Source organism: Periophthalmus magnuspinnatus, chromosome 1 (assembly GCF_009829125.3).
Source record: "Periophthalmus magnuspinnatus isolate fPerMag1 chromosome 1, fPerMag1.2.pri, whole genome shotgun sequence".
Lineage (NCBI taxonomy): Eukaryota > Metazoa > Chordata > Actinopteri > Gobiiformes > Gobiidae > Periophthalmus > Periophthalmus magnuspinnatus.
Window position 1 is genome coordinate 16,151,825 of NC_047126.1, and position 23,536 is coordinate 16,175,360.

At 37.5% G+C, this 23,536-nt stretch overlaps 1 protein-coding gene across 1 annotated transcript; it reads right to left on the reverse strand.

The window, feature by feature from the left end:
* Window positions 1–1,080: 1,080 nt before the first annotated feature.
* On the reverse strand, window positions 1,081–21,699 carry ppp1r12c (protein phosphatase 1, regulatory subunit 12C). Its single transcript, XM_033971272.2, has 20 exons — window positions 21,375–21,699; window positions 20,293–20,458; window positions 19,338–19,468; window positions 17,529–17,647; window positions 16,790–16,949; window positions 15,023–15,167; window positions 14,881–14,955; window positions 14,289–14,368; window positions 14,081–14,190; window positions 13,375–13,442; window positions 12,780–12,913; window positions 12,004–12,091; window positions 7,671–7,791; window positions 6,214–6,329; window positions 5,669–5,721; window positions 5,121–5,160; window positions 4,875–4,979; window positions 4,295–4,345; window positions 3,719–3,769; window positions 1,081–2,832 (listed from the first exon to the last, which is right to left on the reverse strand). Exons 1-20 carry the CDS (start codon window positions 21,584–21,586, stop codon window positions 2,746–2,748), a joined length of 2,112 nt encoding a protein of 703 aa, XP_033827163.1. The 5' UTR covers window positions 21,587–21,699; the 3' UTR covers window positions 1,081–2,745.
* Window positions 21,700–23,536: the final 1,837 nt, after the last annotated feature.

A 23,536-nucleotide genomic window follows, 5' to 3' on the forward strand; every position in this document is an offset into this window, starting at 1 on the left:
GACGACCACACAGTAAAACACATTTAAGTTATACTAAAACAAAATTCAAATAATATGAGAGATTGGCCTCAAACTTTTTTGTATATAAAATGCATTAAAATGACTAACGCACAGATAGCACTTGATTTCTGTTAAAAATTATACAACAAAATGAGAGTTTGTCAGAGCTAAATGGCTTATATTTGAATTCTAAAAACCACAATAAAGTGCTGTATTGATGTGTATCCCAACTTTGGGTCCCTAAACTCTCCCAGGGGGCTTCCAGGGGTCCTAAAAGACATCCAACCTGCACTGCTTAATTTTAACACATAGGGATGACCGACAGTTTTTCAGCTCTGATACCAATTCCAATACAATAGCTTTAAGTATCTGCCAATATTCAATATCAACTGATACCAGAGCAGAGACTTAAACAGCATTTATTTGCTTTAAACAAAAATAAAATATGATAGAAGTGATCCAATTTGTTATGTAGCTGTTATTTGTCTCAGAACAGTAGTGTATACATAAAAGTTAAAACATTATGAGACTTTCTGGGCTGACAATATGTCCAGGAAATACTTTTATTAAATCTATTTTAGGCTAAACCAGAATATCGGCTGAACAGATATTTAGAAGCCGACATCCGATCCAGAAAATGTATCGGCCCTGATGTCTGACACCAGTACGTGGATTAATGCATCCCTGTTACCTAGCATCTAGCTTGTTCTTGTTAAGAAGAAGTAAGTTTGACAGGTAGAAAGATAAATATTAGGGTTCCCAGCCTGTCCACTGGTAAAAACGGTTGCTTAAAAAAAGGGTAGGGTATCACTGCTGTAGTGGAAGAATTGTAAATTTTAAATATAAAAAAAAAGTGAAGTATATTTAACACAGTTCAGGCATAAATATATTACATTATATGTGAATGTGAAGGAATAGAGACCCTCTGTGTATTTGTCTCTTGCATACAACTCTTTATCTCTTGTCAGTCAGTTCAATTATCCATGGAATTATCCAAGGCGTGCCCTACCCGACTGTCCAATCCTTGCAGAAAGAAGAAATTACTTTTAAAGTAAACAGTAAAAAAGTCAGAGCAATGGAGCAGATGTGTTAATTCTATATTTTTCACTTAACAAAACAAAGATACTCTTCTAAAGCAAATAGAAAAGTTAGGCCTATACCTACAAATGTTAAAGGCACAGCATCATAATACAATTTGACATGCAGGGAGCTTTTTGTTACAATTGTCGTAAACATTCAGAGTTGACCCATTTTGGCCACGTGTGTTGTATAGCAGTTAGATGAATACTCATAAAGGGCAAATGCTTTCCAGAGCGCCAATGCAACATGTACAGCTACTTACAGTACACAGTATAACACACGCATTCTCCATTGAAACATGAGATGATCGTAACAAACCTTTCAATACAATTCCCTTAGCACCCACGACTGTCCATTCACAACTTAAAAGGTGCACAATGCAACTTTTCTGGTGAAGGGTTTGCCACCTGCTTGTCTGCATGTTTTGGCTTTACCTGAAATCTCCCACAGATTAAACTCATCTCCATGGAGACAAGCAGGTGACGCCAACTGGCCAAGTTACAGGTCAGAACTGTGTCACTTTTTAGTAACAAACACCTGTAGTTACATAAAGGCAAGATTGATAAGTTTGATGTCATACTGTGGAAAATTCCAGGCAACATAATAACATCTCCATGGAGATAAGTAGGTTGCAAACTTCCTACCAGAATAGTTACTCATTACACCTTTAATAACCTTTACATCTGGACAGATGTTTTTGTACATAAATATAATACAATTTAAATAAACATTCAAAGCACTGGGGAGAATAGCATGCAGCTTTTGGTCCATGGTTAACAGTCGGCTAAATTCAGACCCAGATCTAGTCCTGAGAAGCAATACTGACCACGTAGAAGTTTTTCCCAAAGGACTCCCAAAACAGAAGGTATTTTTGGCACATAAGCCTGTCTCTTATAGCCACCAGAGGCCTGTTGCTGGTAGGTAATAAAAAGGTTAAACATTAATTTTAACATTAAAGTCCTCTTAGCATATGTTAAGGTCTTTTAAAAAATATTTACATTCACAGCTAATAGGTAATAATCAAATATTTTGATTAATGAAACCGTTTCCTATTTTAGCAAGAAAAAATAATTACTCCAAGCCAAAAATTGCATTTAAAATGATCTAGACTTGACAGTACACATAAAACTTTTACTTATTTACGGACAATTGAAGAAGGAAGGTATTGAAATTGTTTCCTGTTTTCATTGTTGGTCCAAATATTTCTGTGTATTAGTTGACCACATTCAAACAATCTATTTAACTTTTAATAATCAGAAAATTCTAATTTTTAAAATAGTTATTAACTAAACTCTTTATATTTTATTCTCCAGCAACAGGCCACAAACTAACCGACCAACACATGCATGGCTTTAAAATCTCTTAACACAGATTCTATACATACTGTGGCAACTAAAGCACATTAAAATATCCCATTTAAAAATACAATAAAAATATAAAAGTGGATGTCATTCTGAACATCTCGTTAGTCCACAGCAGGTCCAGTGGAGCATGTATTACAGTAGATCTGCCAAAACACATTGTAAGTTTACAGAGGCCCAAACGCAGGACAAAACCCTGATAGATTCCAGTTGTGTTATTTGGATGTGCTCCCGACACCAGCTCTGGTCTTGTTGTTTGTTTTCTGTTACATACTGTTACATACGGTGACATGCTGTTAATGGTTCATCTCGAAAGTTTGCTGATCACTCGAATAAGCGCCGCATTTTCATCTTTGAGTCTCTGGTTGTCGGCTTTCAAGTCTCCCAAAATCTAAGGAAAAATAGTGCATGGTAAAATTATTGAGAAATCAGAGCATTATTACTTGTAATAGAGTTCGATTAAATATGCAGTATGTAACTTTTCTGATGGAGGGTTCTCCACCTGCTTGTCTCAGTTCAATTCAGTTGTGTTCAATGTATTGCAGGCCAGCATTTCCAGGTGGCATATCCCCACATCAGTTACAAAGAGCATATTTAAGGTCTCTTGGAAACAGTAACCCTTTGAATATAATTTATAGAGTCAATTTATACTTCATTCAACTAATCTTTTTAGATGGACAAAACCATACCCTCAACTAGAGGAAGCTCATCAATAAACATTAACAATTCTGTGTCATCTTAAAGACGCTTGTTTTTTGTTTTTTTGTTGCAGTGCAATACAATGCATTTTATCTATTTTTTTTATTAGTACATTTTACTTAATTATTCTAACCAACACTGCGTTTCCTGCCCATAAAAAGTATACATGATCAAATTACCCATGTCAATTATGTTTCTTCACTGCATCCTGTCCTGGCAAATTTGATCTCCAAGCTATGGAAAAATTTGATTGTTGCCACCCAAATATATTGCCAATGTAAGTAATTGATATCTACCTTTATTTTGCTAACCACATTGTTTATATGGATCACTGATAAGATATTTAAGACGAACAAAAAAAAAAAGCTTCATTTGGAGCAGAGAGCCTTTACTGTCATGCGAGCCGTTACTACAGTGCATTATTGACTGACCTGCAGAGACCATGGGACTGTGAATCAATTATAGTAGATACAATTAGTGCGTTTGTTCACTGGTCCAAAGCTCAACACAAACACACAGCTATTACAAGTCTGGATTTTCACACATTTCTCAAAGACAAAGACATTATTTATTATTACCTTGAGTTCATCCTCCATTTCCACTGCTCTCCGCTGTAGAGTCAACTTCTCCTGTAACACAAAATGTAGAAATGCAGTTATCATTTTTTGTGCAAAAGCAAAATCTGTTTCTGATATGTTCAGATAATTAGTTCAACACAGTATAATCAGTCAATATATTGTAGGATTCTGGTATAAGAAACCATAAAAAATTTCGTCTGGTTGTTTATTTTCTGAACACAAGAGCTACTGTAGGCCGTAACACATGTCAGAATGAGCAAAATAACAAGAGTCTCAACCCACTAGAGCCAGACTCCAAAACAGACCAGTAACTGTCACATAAAACCTTCGCATCAATTTGTCGGCATAGCAACCAAGATTCACATACGAAAACAGATACATAAACAACAACAACATAAACCATTACAACGCTGAACAAAACACAAAATATCAGATCATTACAATATCTTAGCATTCAACAAATAAATATAGTGTTTGAATAAAAACAATACATAGCAGTACATATTTTTATTCCTATTTTATGCAGTAATGTAAAATTTAGCTGCTGCTGTGTATAACTTAACATTTCAAACTTACAAATCTCTCCAGCTCTAGCAGTGCTGGCCGGTCAGTAGTTCCCTCTTGACTCTGCCACAAAGAGAGAACAAGTTATGTTAGAAGTGAGTGACAGTGTTTAAGATAATCTGACAAATATCAAGCAAACATAAGGACACACACGGGCACAAATGTTCATGGATTCTAAATACTTAAAAAAATACTGTTGTATACTCATAGTCATTCAGGGACAATTACAATGGATAGAAAGCAGCTCAAATCGTTCTTGTGGCTTTTGTGGTTTAAATAAATACTTTTAAAAAAGCAACAACAAACAAAAAACAACTCTGAATAAAGCTATAAAATGATATGAACAAGTTTGGTGAAAGTGAGGACTTTAAAAACTGCATGACAAAAAGGAGAATACAGGATTACGCACATAAGAGAAACAAAATCAATTCTAGATGTTTCTTTAAATCTTTAAAACATGAATAAAAGCTAGGTTGGCTATAGCACAATATGTGATCTCTAAACTTATGTTCAAATGCACAGCTAGCTCCTCTGCTCATGGGAGTTACAAAGGCTAAAGCTAAAGGTTAAAACAGCATCAAACCAGCCCAACCTGTCGAAGTCTCTCCAGCTCCACTTTGTTCTGACTCAGCAGCAGCTCTGTTTCCTGCAGCCGGTCCTTTAAAGATAGATTCTCCTGCAGCACCTTGAAGTACAGCTAGGGGGCGACACAAACACACACAAGTTACATAATCATATGGAAGTGTGGGAAATGAACTCTTTGACATGTGGTTTGGTTGTCATTCCAGTATGTACAGATATATCAGATTACTTTCATTATACTGTCAGTGCTACATACCGTCCTATAGTCAGCAGATGAATCGTCAAATTTATTCCCTCTGAAAAAATACAAGACTTTAATACAAAGTAATATTTTGCCAGGTTACTGTGCATTAGGGCTGCAGCTAGCAATTATTTCGTGAGTTGACAAGTCAAAAATTATTTTTCTGACAAGCCAACGAGTCAAACCATTATTTTTTATAGTGCCCTGGAGCAAAATTTGTTTACTGATAGAGGATATTTACAAAAAAAAAGTCATATTTCCCAGTAAATAGTATGTGTTAAATGTCTATTTATACTCGAGATAATGATGAACAACAACATTAAAATAGTCAATTGGCGATTCAGTTGTCAATGATTATGTTGGTAGATTGATAGAGTTTCTCAATGCTGTAGCCCAATTGTACATTTAGATTTTCACCAATCAAATATATAACATTTTTGGTCTAATAAAATCCTAGATATTTTCATGCGGGTATTTTTAATCATCTTCACCCCACAGGCCATAAAATGATACAGGCTGCGTCTCGCTTTAAATGTGAATATCATTAAACTGAACACACTCACTGTATTGTGCTGTCCCCATTGGTTTCCTCTGGTGGAGCATCGTCTTCGTCATTCTGGAAACGTAACAAGCATATGATTTGGATTAAAATGTTATTGTTTTATGTATGATTTTAAATGTTTTATTTGGTTTGCTGTGGCTACATACGACAATTTATGTACTAAGGCTGTTCTCAACAATGGTACAGGCATAACTAGTTGTCCATGGGATACTTGTCAGTTCTAGTCTGCAATCCTTATTTAGGGCTGTTAAAAGTCATGGTCTAGTGCAGGTTTTGACCTGGTTTGGTTCAGCCCAAGTTTTTTGCTTAAAGGCAAGATATACATATATAAGCCTCAAAGGTATATGACCAACATATACACACAATTACTATGACCTTCTTAAAACAGACTTAACCAGTTTTAGCTATTCCTTTATCGGGTTAAAAACTGGTTTAGCAGCTGTTCTGTAACTCCTGCTTCTAAATGTTAAATGCTGTTTTTCCCTCTCTGGTTCTGAGCTGAATAATTGTCTATTCCTCCTAAAATCCAGTGTTAACTTGTCGTACCTCTCCTCCCGCGTGGACAATCCCAGTGGAGCGCCTCTCTCTCCTCCCTCGCCTCCGGTCTCGAACGCCCAGCTTCTTCTCCGCTTCAGGCTCCTCCTGCTTCACCGGGTCAGTGTCTGAAACCAGAGGAAATTTGTTTTCATCACAAAATTGTACGTATATTATAAAAAGCAGCAATGGAAAATGATTAATGATTGTTAAGTATGTCAAGGTCTTGCTCGGTGTATGTGCAAATGAGCAGTCTTGTGAAACCACTGCAAAACAATTTCCCCAAGGGGACAAATAAAAGTCTATTCTAAATAAAGAAACTGCCTTTTGATTTTAAAACAACCAGTGTGAAATATGGCAGCAACAACTCATGAGATTAATTGTGACTGATCTTATTTAAATAATCAATAACTAATTCATCAATAATTATTATCTGGACTACACATTAACACTTAATATGTACTGGGAAAAGCAGTTTTTTCACATAAATAGTATTGTTGGTTCAAACTTGAACTATACATTTTCTAATGTTCCAAGTAAATGGCATATTTCTCTGAACTTAATTAGGTTAAATTAAAACAGAAGAGTAGAAAAGTAAGCCCTACTTAAGCCCTACTTGGCATTATTTTGTGACCTGCTAAATGCACAATAATTTCTAAGTGCGTAGCACAAGTTCATCTAGTACCTATGAATAAAACCCAGGAAAATGAACTCTTCTGAATGGCTATAGTAATTTTACAGATGAAGGACAATCTGTAACAGAAATAGTCTTTGAGCAATACAGGAAGCTCTTATCTGAATCTCACTTCAGTTGGCAGCGTGTCGGGGCTTGAGAGCGACAGGCTATGCTACTCCTATTTTCAGTCTTACAACACAGCAGTGAGAATATACATATACACCAAAGGTTCTGAAACTGTGGGCAAAGGGTATGCACCCACTTGGTCTGGTTTGATTATGGTTCAAGTCCAGTTTAGTCCTGATGTGAACTTGATTTGGTCCTGTTCCAGTCCTGTTCAGGTCCTTTTCTAGTCCTCTTCTAATCCTGTTTTAGTCCCAATTTGATGAAGTGTGTCTAAGCCTATTTGCCAATTATGTCTTGAAGGTACTATATTAAGTATTTTACAAAATCTTTAATAATGCCCATATTTGAGGCTTGAGTACTAAGAAGGTTTCTGTTTTCACTTACCCCCTATCTCCATGTACTTCTCTGTACTTGCAATTATTAAAAAAAAACGTGTACTCCCAAGTCATACATATAAGATTTTAAAAAGTTATGTTGCCGTTTTCAAAAATAAAAACAGCTAATTTCAAATCTGCTGCATGCTACGATTAAATGCATGAACAGGCGGGACCAATCAGTTCTGCAGTTTTGAACAGAAAGGACCTAGTTTAAATCAGAAGTTTACAATGAACAGAATTTAAAATAATAATGCTCATGAAAACTCCCATGATCTAGTAATATTACTCACCTCTTTCCGCAGGGGTCAGAGTAATAATGGGGCTCACTGGTTGGACAGTCCGAGCAGGAGTTGGTTCAGCTGCTTTGGAGACATTCTTCTCTGCTTCTTTAAGATCTGTGAGAGTCACGCCCTGAAAAAACATGATTAAAATGATTTAATTTAACTTGACTATTGTTTTTCTGATAACTGAATGTTCTCTGCAAAGAGCTAAATATCCTGTCTTTTTATAGAAGTAATCTTGTTGTACCTGTATTTAGATCTCTACAAATATGTTCTGAAGAGCACTGAATTTTTGTATTAGTTTATCAGTTCACATTTCAGGCTTCTCTCAAATGTTAATGCTCCTGGAGTAGTTTACAATGTGCTCTTTGAACAGAATCCTACTTTTTAAACATATGTTGCAAATCTAATAAAAACTACAATACTAGTCAGAAAAATCAAACAAAACAAACCCAACATGTAGTTATAAAGTATTAAAATAACTGCTAGCAGAAAACAGGATAAGTATCAACGTGATATCAATTATGTGTTTTTTTTCCACGAACTTCATGGAAAGTAACTTCATGACTCTTTTTGGCTGTGTGTCAATATAAGTAGTTTTTGACACATTCAACGCAAACTTACTTCTGTAGAATGTGATTGAGTTGTAACAATAATCTGTTCTGACAAGTCCCACTGAGAAAAGAAGTGTTATCCGAAACCACTGAAACTGTGACTCTGCTGTACAAAGTCAAAATTCAGGTTGTTGTGCTTGTTGACAATCTGACATTAAATGCCTTTTTATTTCAAGAATAGAAAGACAGCCAGTCTATTTTTTTATTATTAGCTCGTCAACAACCAAGGACGTCACCTTAATGCAATACAGTAATTAAGGTGAAGAGTCAACACAATACAATGGAAATGCGAGATTCTGGTCTTGTACTGAACAGACAATTATCTAGTTAGTCTACAACCTGCTATCCAACTATAAACAAATACATTATTTGTTATTACTGAAATTTCATCTACACATTTTTATTTGACAAACTGCATGTACACTGTAATTGCACTAATAAGCTGCAAGACCAATACTGGATATCCGTGTTATTAGCTACAAAAAATCTATATATAATCTATATCCAGATATATAGATAGATACTTTATAAGATGTATTTGTTGTGTCTCTTATGTACATATGTACGTATGTATGTAGTATTGCAGTTTTTTTTTACTAGTATTTCAGTTTGGTTATGCTGCTCCATGTATACTTTCCCTGCCAGCATCTTACACCCTGCAGTTATGTGCTAGATTGTCTCAGAGGCCTCTTTGCACAGCCTACACCGTGGGTCTTGTCTGGTGTGGTACTATAGATCTGGGCCCGTATTGCTGTAGTACTCAAGCCCTGCTCCTGTGCAGTCAGGATGAGTGCCTCTGTGCTGTCCGTCAGACTCGGTCTCTCAAACCATTGGTAGGATTTCTTGATATCAGCCACTTTAGTTATGTTCCGGTGGTACATCCCGTGCAGGGGCTTGTCCTCCTATGATGGTGCCCCTGGCACCTCTTCCTCTGTGCTCCACTGTCTGAGACATTCACTGAGCACGTCATCTGTTGAAGCCTTGTCCTTGACAAGGCTCCAACAGATGATTACTTATGGATCTTGGATGTTTCATCCTGGACTGTTGCTCTCACACTCGCTAGTCTTTAGCCTCCTTCCTTACGGCTCACATACAGTCTCAGGGTGTTGGACCCTGACCACCCTGACCATACATGGAACCTTCCATGTATGGTCAGGAGCTTTTGGGTCTTAACGTCTGTGGTCTCTATATCCTCCTTTGGCCAGCTTACGATTCCTGCTGGGTATCTGATTACTGGCAGGGTGTAGCTGTCTATTGCCTGGATCTTGTTCTTGCCATTGAGCTGACTCCTTAGGACTTGCCTTACTCGTTGGAGGTATTTGGCTGTGGCTGCTTTCCTTGTTTCCTCTTCAAGGTTGCCATTTGCTTATGGGATACCCAAGTACTTGTAACTGTCCTCAATGTCTGCTAGTGTTCCTTCTGGGAGTGAGTCTGTGTGGACTAACTTCTCTCTCTTTGTCGCCATCCAGCTAGACTTCTCAAGCCCGAATGACATTCCAATGTCTCTGATGTAGATCCTGGTGGTGTGGCTCAGTGAGTCGATGTCTCGCCCATTCTTAGTGTACAGAGCAGAGGGGACAGTGCATCTACTTTGTATATGCCACATTTGATGGTCACTTGTGCAAATGGCTTGCCATTGGCCACAAGGGTGCTTTTCCACAACCTCATTGAGTTTGTGATGAAGGCACTTAGAATCCTGTTGATGGTGTACAGCTCCAGGCATTCAGTGATCCCCGTGTGTGGCATTACGTAGTAGGCTTTCTTGTAATCAACCCAGGCAGTGCATAAGTTGGTCTTACAGGTTCTGCAGTCTTGGGCGACTGTTTGGTCTACCAGGAGCTAGTGTTTGGCTCCCCTGGTATCTTTGCTGATGCCCTTCTGTGCTGTGCTCATGTATTGATCCATGTGCCCACTTATCTTAGCTGCAATGATGCCTGACATGAGCTTCCATGTTGTGGAGAGACAGGTTATTGGCCGATAGTTGGATGGGAGTATACCCTTTGAGGCATCCTTCTAGGTGAGGATCATACGCCGTTCTGTTAGCCATTGAGGGTGCGTCCCATCCCTTAGCAGCTGGTTAATTAGTGCTGCCAGATGCTCATGGAGTGAGTTTCTTTAGCCAGTAGGCGTGGATCATGTCAGGGCCTGGTGCGGTCCAGTTTTTCATACCTGAGACTCTTTCCTGGATGCCTGCCACTGTGATGGTGACTGGATATTCTGCAGGGAGGTTTCTGTGGTCTTCTCTCAAGAGTCACCAGCCACTGTGCATCACTGTTATGTGATGTGTCTTTCTCCCATATGCCTTTCCAGTACTGTTCTGTTTTCAGCCTTGGTGGGTCTGCTCTGGTGTTTATTTGTCTGTCTTCATTATCTTGTGTGTACCTCTTTAGGCGGCTGGCCAAGGCTTGGCAGTTTCCAGTGCTTTAGGTATGGGCATCTGGCTGTATCTCTTGGGAACTTGTTTTTTTCATTGCACCTTTCTGGACCTCTGACAGTTGGCTCACTTCATGTCACGTCATTTCTATGGTGGGTAAAAGTAATTGCCCCTCATGTTAAATGATGAGATAACTGATTAATCATATTACTGTGGAAAACTGAGTTCAATTTAATAGCCACAGTCAGGCTTGATTGCTGCCAGAACTTATAAATTGAGAGATCATTTAAATAGAACCTGTCTGACAAGGTAAAGTAGGCCATATTAAACCCAAGACATCATGCTGCAATCCAAAGAAATTCAGGAGAAGATAGATAAGAAGAAAAGTAATTGACATGTCTCAGTCTAGAAAAGGTTACAAAGCCATTTCTAAATCTTTCGGACTCCAGTGAACCATGGTGAGAGCCATTATCCACAAATGGAGAAAGCATGGTACAGTGGTGAACCTTGCCAGGAATGGTCGGCCTATAAAAATTACCCCAAGACAACAGCGACAACTGATCCAAGTCACAAAGGAACCCAGAACAACATCTAAACAACTGTAGGCCTCATTTGCCTCAGTAAAGGTCAGTGTTCATGACTTAACCATAAGAAAGATGAGGAAAAAATGGCATGCATGGCAGAGTTCAAAGGCGACTCCACTGCTGACAAAAAAAAACAAACAAAGGCTTTTGCCAAAAAATATCTTGATGATCCCCAAAGCTTTTAGGAAAATATTCTGTGGACAGATGAAACAAAAGTTGGACTTTTTGGAAGGAACATCCTGCATCCTGTTACATCTGGTGTTAAATGAACAGTACTTGATAAAAATGCCAACAGTGAAACATGGTGTGGTGGTAGTGTCATGGTTTGGGGCTGCTTTGTTGCTTCAGGACCTGGACGACTTGCTGTGATTGAAAGAACCATGAAGTCTGCTCTCTAACAACAAATTCTGAAGGAGAATGTCCAGCCATCAGTTTGTGACAATTACTTTTTCACATGGGTCATGTAGGTTCAGAAAGCTTTTTCCCTTAATAAAAGAAATCGGCGCTTAAAACTGCATATTGTGTTTATTTGTGAGTTATCTCAGTCTAATATTTAAGTTTGCTTGATCTGAAATGGTTCGGAGTGACAAAGGTTCAGAAAAAGTAAGAAATCAGTAAGGGGGCAACTACTTTTTCACAGCACTGTACACCACATACATTCATTCCTACACTATACTGATGAATTTAAAAAAGAATAAAAAACAAGAAAAGGAGAAGTACATATAAAATATGATTTTTTAAACTTTTAAAAAATATTTTTTTTTTTTTACCTGTGTGGAGCGCCGTGTCTGTCGAAGCAGTCGAGAGCGAGCTTTTCTCTGGGACTCGGACTCTTCGTCTCTGACTGGAGCCTGGAACCTGCACAGTTACATTATACTGCATTAAAAAAAATAAAAGATGAGTCATGGGCAGCTTTACAGATATTAAAACCATTCTCCAAACAATTAAATTATATCAATAAATTTAAATGATCAACTCTTGATTTCCCATTTTAGTCCTGAATCCTGATACAATGACCCCGTTTTGTTTAACCAAAAGAGATTTGTACTGAACATGAATAAAACTTAACTGAGGGATAACCAACATATTTAATCCACACTGATCATAATAACTGACATGAATTACATGTTGCATAATTTACAAATGATTCGAATGGAACTGTAGCTCAAACCGAGCAATATAGGGTTTTAGTACAATAACACTATAGGTCAACAATATTGAATATAGATGAGGGTCATCTAAAATTAATATAGCTGAAATGCAGGTTTCTGTTGTGATATAGCAATTTTATAGTGATTTTATGTCACTAGCACAAATGATCTGGTTCAGTTTGTTTTTAAAAAACTTCCATTTGGATATGACTTAAGAAAATATCATGTAATGAATACACACCGTATGTTTTTAAATGCTCTATATGGACTCAATGAATCAATAAGCCTTTATTTCTAGATTGAACGGAGAAAACTAGCTCTTAGTTGTCCTCCATCTGGTAGTATAATATCACATTCTAGATGTGAAAACGACAATTTCTCCAAATGAGTCTTACTTTCTCCGATCAGAGCTGGGAGTGTTGGGGCTATCGGCCGGGGAGTCTTTTGTTTGTGGAGTGGGTTGGACTCGTGCTGTACGGTTTGCCTTGTCGTCCTGTTCCTTCTCCTCGTCATCATTTTCTTCTGGGGTCTGGATACAAGAATATGGAACAAATCACATTTTATGGTATTTTATGGTCTAGTATAAATATTTTAAAAACAACTTCAGGTCTTTTTTCATTATCCAAAAATACCTGTGTTTTGGTCTCCTGACTGACAACCCCATCACCCTTAAATCAATCTATTCACCAACGTCAGACTTGGAGTGCGTTCAACATCAAAATGAGGATTTACCTGATCCTAATTGGACTAATCCCTGGACTAGAGCAGGACTAAACCAGGACAAGTGTGGACACAACATTATTGATTCATACGGGTGATTACTTGTTCAAATTAGACAGCCCTTTCTCTGCCAAATATTTTCAAACAGTCTCAATCTGTGGAACCATTCCCTTGGTGAATGGACTTTTAACCCCATCCATTCCTATCATAAACAAATAAGAAAACCATAAAATACTTTTGATGAGTTTGCTGTGGTAATTCATGTCTTACCTTATCAGCAGGACTAATAGTAGAAGTGGTCATGCTCTCCGTTTCTGGACTGGAAACTGCAGAGCTTTCTGAAGCAAAGAAAGCCAAACAATATTGATCATATTTTCACAATGCACAATTTGGGAACAAAAAGTTTTGTAATTGCAATTAAGAGTTGCAATCTGTATTAAAAAATAGAGTGCACACTGTCAATAACCCCAGGAGCATTAACATTTGAGAGAAAATGTGAAATATGAACTGAAAAACAGTGGGAAAAATCACTGGGACGACTCTACCAGAGATGAGTACCATCTACACCACTCGCTGTCTGAGGAGAACGCAGAACTTGTTAGTGCTGCACTGAATGTCATTAATGTGCTATTGTTTACACTGGGGATATTTATGGGGTCTTGCACTTAACATCAAAACTATGCAGTGTTTGATGCTTTAAATGTGATTTTGTTGTTTTCTATCACAATGACAATAAAATAAATCTAATACAAGAATCCCATAAATTTCAGAACACGTTTTGCAGAGGTGTAAGCTACAGGTACAGCGAGATTTCTATAAAAGTACAGTATATTTTCTTTCCATTATCAAAATAGTTGCAGCCTTTAAATTACGCCAAATAAATTTTTTATTCAATTGTGATATATTGTGCAGCCCTAATTCTTAGCCACAAACTAAACTAGATTTTCAGCAGGAAATACATTAAATAAATACTGACCAGGACTGCTCTCTTTCTCCTCATTGAACTCATCTCCAGACACACCCCTTTCTTTAGACTGGTCCTGTATATTCATCTTGTCTTTGCTACTCATCCTGCAGACAGAGCTCCTATAGGAACAAAAGAGAGAAATGTCAACAAGTGTGGCTTAAATTCAGTAAAGTAAAAAGTAAAATAATGTTGAAAAATCTGAAATATTTTTACTCACCTCCGCCGTTTGTTTTGTGCATTTGCAGTGGTGGAGCCTTGTTGGTTTTGTCTATCCAATATGGACTGTTCCTTACGCCACTGTAATAACACAAAGCTATCAGCCACAATCCAGAAATACTTGAAATCACTTTAGGATTTTCCCTCAAGGTGTCACCAGTAAAAAATCTGCCTCCTTAAGTGTAGTGATTTGTATTTAAATTTGAGTTTAAAGTCAAATGCCCCCTACCATCTTCTCCTGGTATCCAGGCTTGAGATAGGTACAAAGGCTATGATTATTTATAAATATAAAAAATTTATACACACACACACACACATCTATATAAAAAAATATAAATTAAAAAAACTGTTCTTATAGAAGGTCTGAAATTTCGTATTGACGCAACTATTCAGTCCTACAGCCGTACTAATGACATATATTGCACCTAAAACTTTTTTTTTTCCTATTTCTTCTACAATCTGTCCATCTATATATGTCAATCAATGTTTTTTGTTTACCCATGTCTAACAATAGAATAACAAGTATTTATATTTTTGGCAGGCAGACTCCTCTTTATATGCTATAGATTAAAGTGTACTTAAGTGTGTCTTACATTGGCTTGTTTCTGTGTTAACTCCTCAAGGAGCTCCTCAACACTTTCATCTGCAACGTCAAATGGTGTCTGGCCCTGCAGAAACATGATCAAATCTATAATTTCAGCTGAATAGTAAACCTGCACAATTGATGGGTCTTACAGAGTTGCTGCGTGCGTCCATGTTGCACAACTGTTCAGCCAAAATGTGACAGGCTTCTCCCTGACCCCAGTGTGCCGCCGCATGGAGAGGTGTCCAGCCATCATTGTCTTTGGCCGAAACATCCAGTCCACATTGACACAGTATTCTGCAAAAAGACCATGGAATAGATCAGTCATAAGTACCATTGTGAAAAGTCATAGGAGGCTTGCATTTTACTCTTTGAATAGTAAGGTTTTCAAAAGCCAAATGCATTTTACTGCAATGAAAATATCATGCTTCATTGATATACAATGGTCCCTCATTTATTGCGGGAGTTATATTCTAAAAATAGCTCGCAATAGGCGAAATCTGCAAAGAAGTCAACTTTATTTTTTACAATTATTATATATGTTTTAAGGCTGTAAAACGCCTCACCACACACTTTATGCACTTTTCCCAGACAGGCATTAACGTTTTCTCACTTGTTTAAACACTGTCAGTGCAGAACGTTTCATTGACATTGACACGGCACGGAGGAGACTGATTGACAATGGTCTTCAGTTCCTGAGCCAATCAGGGGGCAGAACACAATGTGCGTTCATACGTTGTTAAAAAAGCATGCATGGCACAAAAAAAAAAATCTGCAAAACAGCGAGGCCGCGAAAAGTGAACAACAATATAGCGAGGGACCACAGTAATCCACTACAAATTATTGTCATCTATAATATCTGCAGCAGATGGTAAGAAAAAGAAAAATATTTACACAATGGTATTGGTATTAACAGGACTAAAACCAGATATAGTTAAAAATTCACCAATATGGTCAAATCTGGAAAAAAATATACATCAGTTATCGGTACAGAATAGATACATTCAGATACATTCAGAACAGGACTAAAACGGGCTCTAAGGACGCATTAACACTCCGGGTTTGGTCCTGTTCTAGGCACTAATTTCATCTTTATGTAGACTTTGTTTAGTCCTGTTCAGGTCCAGGTTCAGTTTAGTCCCAGTTTAGTGCCAATTTTGATGTGGTTTATGTGCAAGTGTGAACGTGCCCTAAATTAAGATATAACATAACTGAGTACACTAGAATAGACTGCACAGAAGTGCATATAGTGTGTATACACTTTTATACATGCTAAATGGACCAGAAAAAGGACACATTGGAGCCTTATTTGTACTACTGTATAAAAGAAGTTGGGATTCAACTAGGATTGCAGCAGGAGTGTACAAGGATTTGACCTGGATTTAAAGTGCATATGACTAGTTATTTCACTAAAATAGTTAACATAATTATTTAAGATTTTACTAAAAATCTTGCCGAGATCTGGCATTATGCAAAATCAACTTTAATACTCTACCATCAAAAACATGCCTGAAGAGGTTTTATACGTCATACATGCATGTTTGAGTATCTAGCAATCTCTCCCGAGCCCTATTTGAACCCTCCTTATGATTTTGTCCAATGCTCAGCCAAACAACACGTGCATAAATTGTTCCTCCATTTTGGATAGAATTTTTGATGCTGATGACATAGGTAGAAGTGGTTCATTTGAGATCTCACCCTTACTTCCTGTATTTTTGTACTTTTCTTCAAACTATCACTATGATACATATTTGCCACAGGTACTATCCAACCAAACCAAGTAATAATTACAAAAACATGAAAACTTGTTATATGTACTTTTAAGTAGATCTAAACCAAGCTCAAAGTTGCTTTGAAATACACTACATGAAGAAGCCTTTAAAAACCTGTAAAACCTAAAGAACAAATCTGAGCCTTACTTGAGAGCCTCTAGATAGCCTTTAGCGGCTGCCACATGCAGAGGGGTGGCTCCTGTTTTGGGGTGTTGTAAGTCGGTCGGGGGTCCCTCTGTGAGCCAGGCCCGAGCGTCTGTCATGATCTGCTCCTCCTCCACCCGTTTGGCGGCCTCCAAGTCCACACCTGATCATCAAAGCTTAATTAGTCTGGGTTATATGAGAGAACAACACTCACTGACAACAAATAGCTCTGAATGAATAATTAAAAACCTTTTAGCTGTACCTAAAATACAGATGACAGAGGGAGTAGGCAATACTTAGGTGGGTTTTTGAACTTTGTGTTATAACTGTTATAATATAGTTCAAAATTGCTCAAAAGTAAAAATATAGTCACAAAATTGGTGTTTATAGAGTAGAATATATTCACATCAAAATGCTTTAAAATGCAGATTATTATTATAAAATTATCATTATTGTTTCCTATTATGTTAAGTATTATATTCTAAACATTTTGTGTACCATTTGTTTAGGACCTGGTCGTAAAAGACAAAGTTAGTTCTGTCACTTGGATAAAAAGTTGTAGGAGTGAAGCCAACATACAGCTCAACATAATGATCCACGGGTTTCAGATTATAACCATAAAGCAAAAACACATACAGTATGTCTTCTTTAAGATCTCCCTGGAGACAAGCAGGTGGCAGAAATGCCCCCAGAAAACTACATAGTACACCTTTAAACACACAATAGATGCACACAACCTCACCTTGTTTAACTGTGAATTTCTGAATGAGGGATTCTGTGGTTTCATCCAATGCAATGTCCAAAGGAACATCACCATCACAGTTCACTGCAGATAGGCAGGCATCATGCTGCAGGAGGTACCTACAACAACACAAATAAACAAAGATTATGAAGCTACAAAAAATGGTTGTCAGAATAATGTTTCTCTGTATTTTTCATACAGGCTCAAACATGACAGTACAATCAGTGTTTATTTCAGTGACGCCTGTAAAAGGATCTCATTGGCCATCAATCATTTTGAATAAAGTTTCTCTGACCTCAGATTTAGAGCAGTTTAGTGCTTCATGTATTGCTTATACAGAAATCCCTGATCTTTTTCAGTCCTCGGTGACATTTTTTCTCTTTCTTTTTTTCTTGTAAGCAGCCATATTTGATACGGACGGATCATGCATGTCGCTGATTAGCAAATCCACCTGTCAATCACATCCATCTGAGCTAAGGAAGATGTATCGGTGACCAGACTCCCATCTTCATAAAGTATTAGAAAAGCATGTAGTTCGGATCCCAGGCAAACAAAATAATGGCTTACTGCTCTTTAAATAGGACTCACCTACTACGACTACAATGCTGCTTTCCGTAACAATACCATCCAAAAACGTACACCAATTCTTTAATCAACTGACTTATATGCATTACTGTGCCAAGTTAGCCTACTCTTAGCTTAGTTGTTGTCCTTCCAAATGCGACAACAATGTTATCATTGTTAAATGCAGAAATACCCTGGCACCCACACAGTATTGTGACGTCCCCACAGAGGCAATGGACCATTTATTAGGCAGCTGTTGTGCTACTCGAATACAAGAGGATATAGTGTGTGGAGTATAGGCTTCATATTAAGTCAGGGCTACATGGGAACAGAGTGTACGAGACCAAAACACACGTTAAAAACAAAGCAAAGATTCAAGAATATTGTGAAGTGGGTAAATACTACGACAGCAGTATATATATAATTGAAAGGTCAAAGTCAAAAGCCATAAGGACAACCTAATTATGAACAGTTGTTGAAAAAAAGGAAAGAAATGGCATAGCAGCTACAATAAATCTATTTATTTGTGTTTGTGATTGCCTGGTTGAATCTGAAATTATTAAAATTTTCCCCATGCAAAGACAACCATGATAAAGGAATGTGGCTATTTCGGCTATTTCTTTGTTGCAGCTCATGCCATTTAATAATACTGTACATTTACAAATCCCCCAAATCCTTTATTGGGATTATCTTGCTGTATTTTAATTGTATCATTGTATTGTATCAGTATCATAAATTTAATATTTAATTGTATCAGTAGCATAAAATAGTGTCAATATTGTCTGCGTAATCCCTCAGTCGTCCAGGAAGATCCATAGTAAAAGAAAAATTCAAATCTGTCAACTGGCCAAAAAGGTGCAGGAGTGGAGATGCTTCGCTGCTCATCCAAGCTGCTTCTTCAGTGTCAATATTATCGTTTATCACAATAGATCTCTGTAGCAATATATCGTCCTACAAAATGTGTTATCATGACAGGCCTAAGCTTGTGTAAGCGTAATGCATTTTGTTGATTTTACGATTACAAAAAGTTATGAAATATTTAAATAGTTGTGCAGTACAAATCAGTTAATCAAACAAGCAGCACATAGAGTGACTACAGCTTGTCTCGGCATTGAGTTTGAATCTGGACTTCAACTGCCAAAGGTCTATCCCTGTTGTCCTCCTTGATTTCCTGTCACTATTCCACCAACTTGAACCAAGAGCCCAATGAATCTCCTTAAAGGTAAAGGTAAGGTTAGTACATACTCTGCTATCTCTGAATATCCACAAGAAGCAGCCACGTGCAGTGGAGTCCATCCTTCGCTGTCCACCTGGTTCACACTGGCCCCATTTTCCAACAGGAACGTCACCATCTCCATACTGCCGTCTATACAGGCCTTTGAGCAGGATAGAAACATTGTGTTATTTTCTTCACTAAATTATAAATGTATTTACTACAGTGAGTCTCAAAATGGAGTATGGGTTTCACTTGTGTTTACACATTTGTACAGTTTAAGTTGTGATATTCTTATAGTTTTAGTGGAGGCATGCTCTATTTTAGCAGTCGTGGTGTAGTTCTAGGCTTGCCTTTATATTCCCTACAAACAGATTTATTCTTTACATTTGACACACTCAATGCCACAGTGCAGTTTCTGGGACTGTTATCCAGATATTGAGCCTGGTCAATTTACCTGGTTGGGAATAACACACTGAGAGTAAAGTGGAAATGATTATATATTAATATTAATAAAAATCATAATAAAAATAAGAGAAAATGTGGAATGTGCCCCCTCTCTCTACTGATGGCCCAATGCTAGTGTTCTGAGCGGAGAACGGTGACATCTTACATTAACTTCAAGACAACAATTTATGTGGGATGTATGATTGTGCGCCAACCAAAATGTGTGTGTGTATATATGTGCATACATGTATGTGTATGTGGTTTTGTGTCCCTGCAAGTTTTTTTATGACGTGTCTAGAAATGTAAAAAATAAATAAATAAAACTGGGAATAACACATGAACTAAACCTGGACTGGATCATAACTATATAAGGACCAAACTAATTATTAAATAGTTGTATTTTGTTTTAGAGCTAGACTATAGTCATGTTTAAACATGGCAGAATTCTAATTTATCCCCAATGTTCAACCCCTCTTTATCTCAAATACAATAGCTTAACTTCCAAATGCCATTGAATTATGTGATGTGACAGTGTTGTACCTGGTGCAGAGCAGTTATCCCGTCTGCGTTTGAACAGTTGATGATGTCCTGACCATCTTCTCTGTTCGTCAGTCGAGCTTCGGTTAGCATCACCTGGGCCTCCTCTGTGTCTCCACTCGCACATGTCGCCAAGAACTCAGCCGCGCGATCGAACCTTACACTTTTCCTAAAAATATACAAGCTTTATTGTACTACTTATTGATGCAAAATTTCATGTTACAGCTATCACGATCTATCCATTATCTATCCAAAAGATTCAGATCCCATAAAAGAGCCAAAAATTTCATCACCCTTTAATCCTGACATCAATTCTTATTGTTTTTGAGCAAACAAAAATGTAATCATCTTAACATTTTACCCACTAATGAAATATACACCTCAAATATATTATAAACTCTAGCATACTAGGTAACATACGTATAGACTAAAGTAAACCAAAACAAAAATGTGGCGGTACTAATATTGTATAAACCTTTATATAGACCAACAATAAATCTGTTGTGCTATTATCAGGCTAGTTAATATTAGACGTGGGTGCAACTATGGGTTTTAAGCAGGGTGCACAGTGAACAGTATTCAATGAGTTATGTGTCTTTGCTGTGCCAGTGTCATTATAAAGATAGAATATGGTAATATAGTTATATTTTACAGTAATAGCATTGTAATTTTCAGAAGCTGTTGAGTTATTCTTGGATGACTTATATTGACAGCCTTATGACAAAAATGTGACACTGTAACATTATCTAGCTGTATTTAAGCCCTCTGTTACATTTGACACATTTTCCAGGATGAGGAAGTTATGAAACAGCCGAACCTTCAAAAATAGACCGAGTGTCAGTGCCTCTATTCTCGTTTGTGACAATAGCATTTGACAGTTGTATGAGTGCTTGTTATTCCGCTGGTGGGCTATTGCTGCTGATCTCGCTGCTAGTTACTACACAGTTGCTGCCTACACGCTCCACAAACCCACGCACAATGTTCGTTTTTAGCTTGTTAAAACGCCAGATACCATCGACTATTGGTGGATAGATGGACTGATAGATTGCATTGCTGGAAAACAATTCAAAAACTATTTATCCCACCGTCTCTTGATAAGGGGGCTGATATGCTCTCCTTCCCCGGACTCTGGCTCGTTAGTTGGCTGCTCGTAGTGCTTGGCCTCCGGGTTTAGTGGAGCTCTCTCTTCGGCGTCGCCCCTCCACCTCCTCCTGGGCACCGCCGAGGCTTTGTCCGTGCAGGAGCCGGCCCATCGCTTGAGCTGCTCTCGCCGCTTGGACCTGGCCGAGTCCCCCATGACTTTAAGCGCGGAGGAGGACTGCGATTTTAAAAATAAAACACGCAGCGCTGGGAGGGAAGGACACACCCTCCATGTGTACACTTTCACTTCCTGGTTCTGTGGATGTTCAAAAGAAGTGGAGGCTGCGGCGCGTGCCCGGAGACGTCGGGAGCGCGCGCTACGGTGACGTCAGTGCGTGTGTTTTTTTAGAAAAGCTTTGGGAGGAAATTCGAGTGGATACAAGTAACCTGTGCTCTTCCTGTCATTGTACTACTGCGTTTGACTTCATGGTTCATCTGTAAAAATACAATGACAATATATCTATATCTATCTATATATCTATATCTATATCTATATCTATATATCTATATATCTATATATCTATATATATATATATATATATATATATATATATATATACACATAACAAAAAATAGTGTATAGGCCCTAAGTATGTTGTTAAATTCTATAGTTGTTCCAGCAGCAACATCCATATCTCCATGGAGACAGACAAAAATGGTACATAGCACCTTTAACATTATTTAAGCCTACGTGCTGATTTGTGGTATGCTGAGATTAAGGTAAAAAATGATACGATCATTAGTCATTAGTGAATTTGCCCCCTTTATATTTATTGAGAAAAATAACAGATAGGCCTATAGAAAAAGGCCTCTTGTTCCATCTGCTGGTGTGTCACTGTCATTACACATTTTGCAATAACTAACCAATAGGCAAAACAAGGAACTAACCTCATACGAATAGTGATATAATATGGCCTATTATCAAGAAGATGAGTAGATGAGTCACACTGCATGTCCGGGGATTATTCAAATTTACAGGCCTAATAAAAACGTCATCACAAAAGCTACTTCGATAACAGATTTGCACTTAATATTAAGCTTGTATAAATTATGTTAAAAACACACATTCATTTTCTGCTCATAGGACAATGTACTCTTGAAGTAATGAAGTAATCAGTTGAATAGGTCAAAGTCAAATAGCAGCAGTGCAGAGCAATCCATGACCTATACTTCACCAGAACAAATGTAAATGTAACAGCTGCTTCTATGGTCTCTGCTTACTGCTGGTGTTGAAATCACTTCCCAATAGTTAACATACTGCAGCTGGTCACACCCAAATGACTCTAAACCTAACCTAAAGACACACAGCATATGGTGTGATTGAGTTGTGGGAAGCTATTAGGCTATCATAATACCAGTTATATAATTTTTAATACTTGATTCAAAGCAAGAATATCTCATGAATGAAACTTACTAAAATATAAGAAATGGGTCTACATCACATATGTCACATATGTCAAACTCAAGGCCCTCGACAGGCTAAATTAAAAGGTATGATGGTCTTAAAATATCATTTTAGCAGGAGACACACAGTTACATAGCCATATTTTTACATCTAGGCAAATGCGTATGCAATATTTGTAACTTGAATAAATCATAAATACAGAAACAATGAATAAACACGTTAAAAAAAGTGGTCAGATCTGTTTTACATCTGGCCTTTTGAGGGCTGCCATTTTGCTGATGTGGCCCTCAGTGAAAATGAGCTTGACACCCCTGGTCTACATAGTTAGAGAATCTACAGTATGCATGTCACATTAAACAACATCCACTAACTATAAAGGTATAGCCAAATCAATAGTGTGTGATTCTAGTTTATTATTGTAACTTTTCTTTTGAGGGTCGGACACCTGGTTGTCATTATGGAGTTTTTTTGCATTGTCTGGAATATAACCAAGTTACAGGTTAAATCTGTGGAGACGTGAACTAACTTGCAGTATAATGCATCTCTTTTGAGGTATTTGAGGTATGTAATTGAGTCAATGCTGAATAGATAAGTTTGATTACCAACACTGAAAGAAAAAAAGTTGCTGGATTTGGGTAAACATATGGAAAGCAGTTGCATGTAATATAAGTATGTTTACGCTTTAAAACTTATTCGATATCC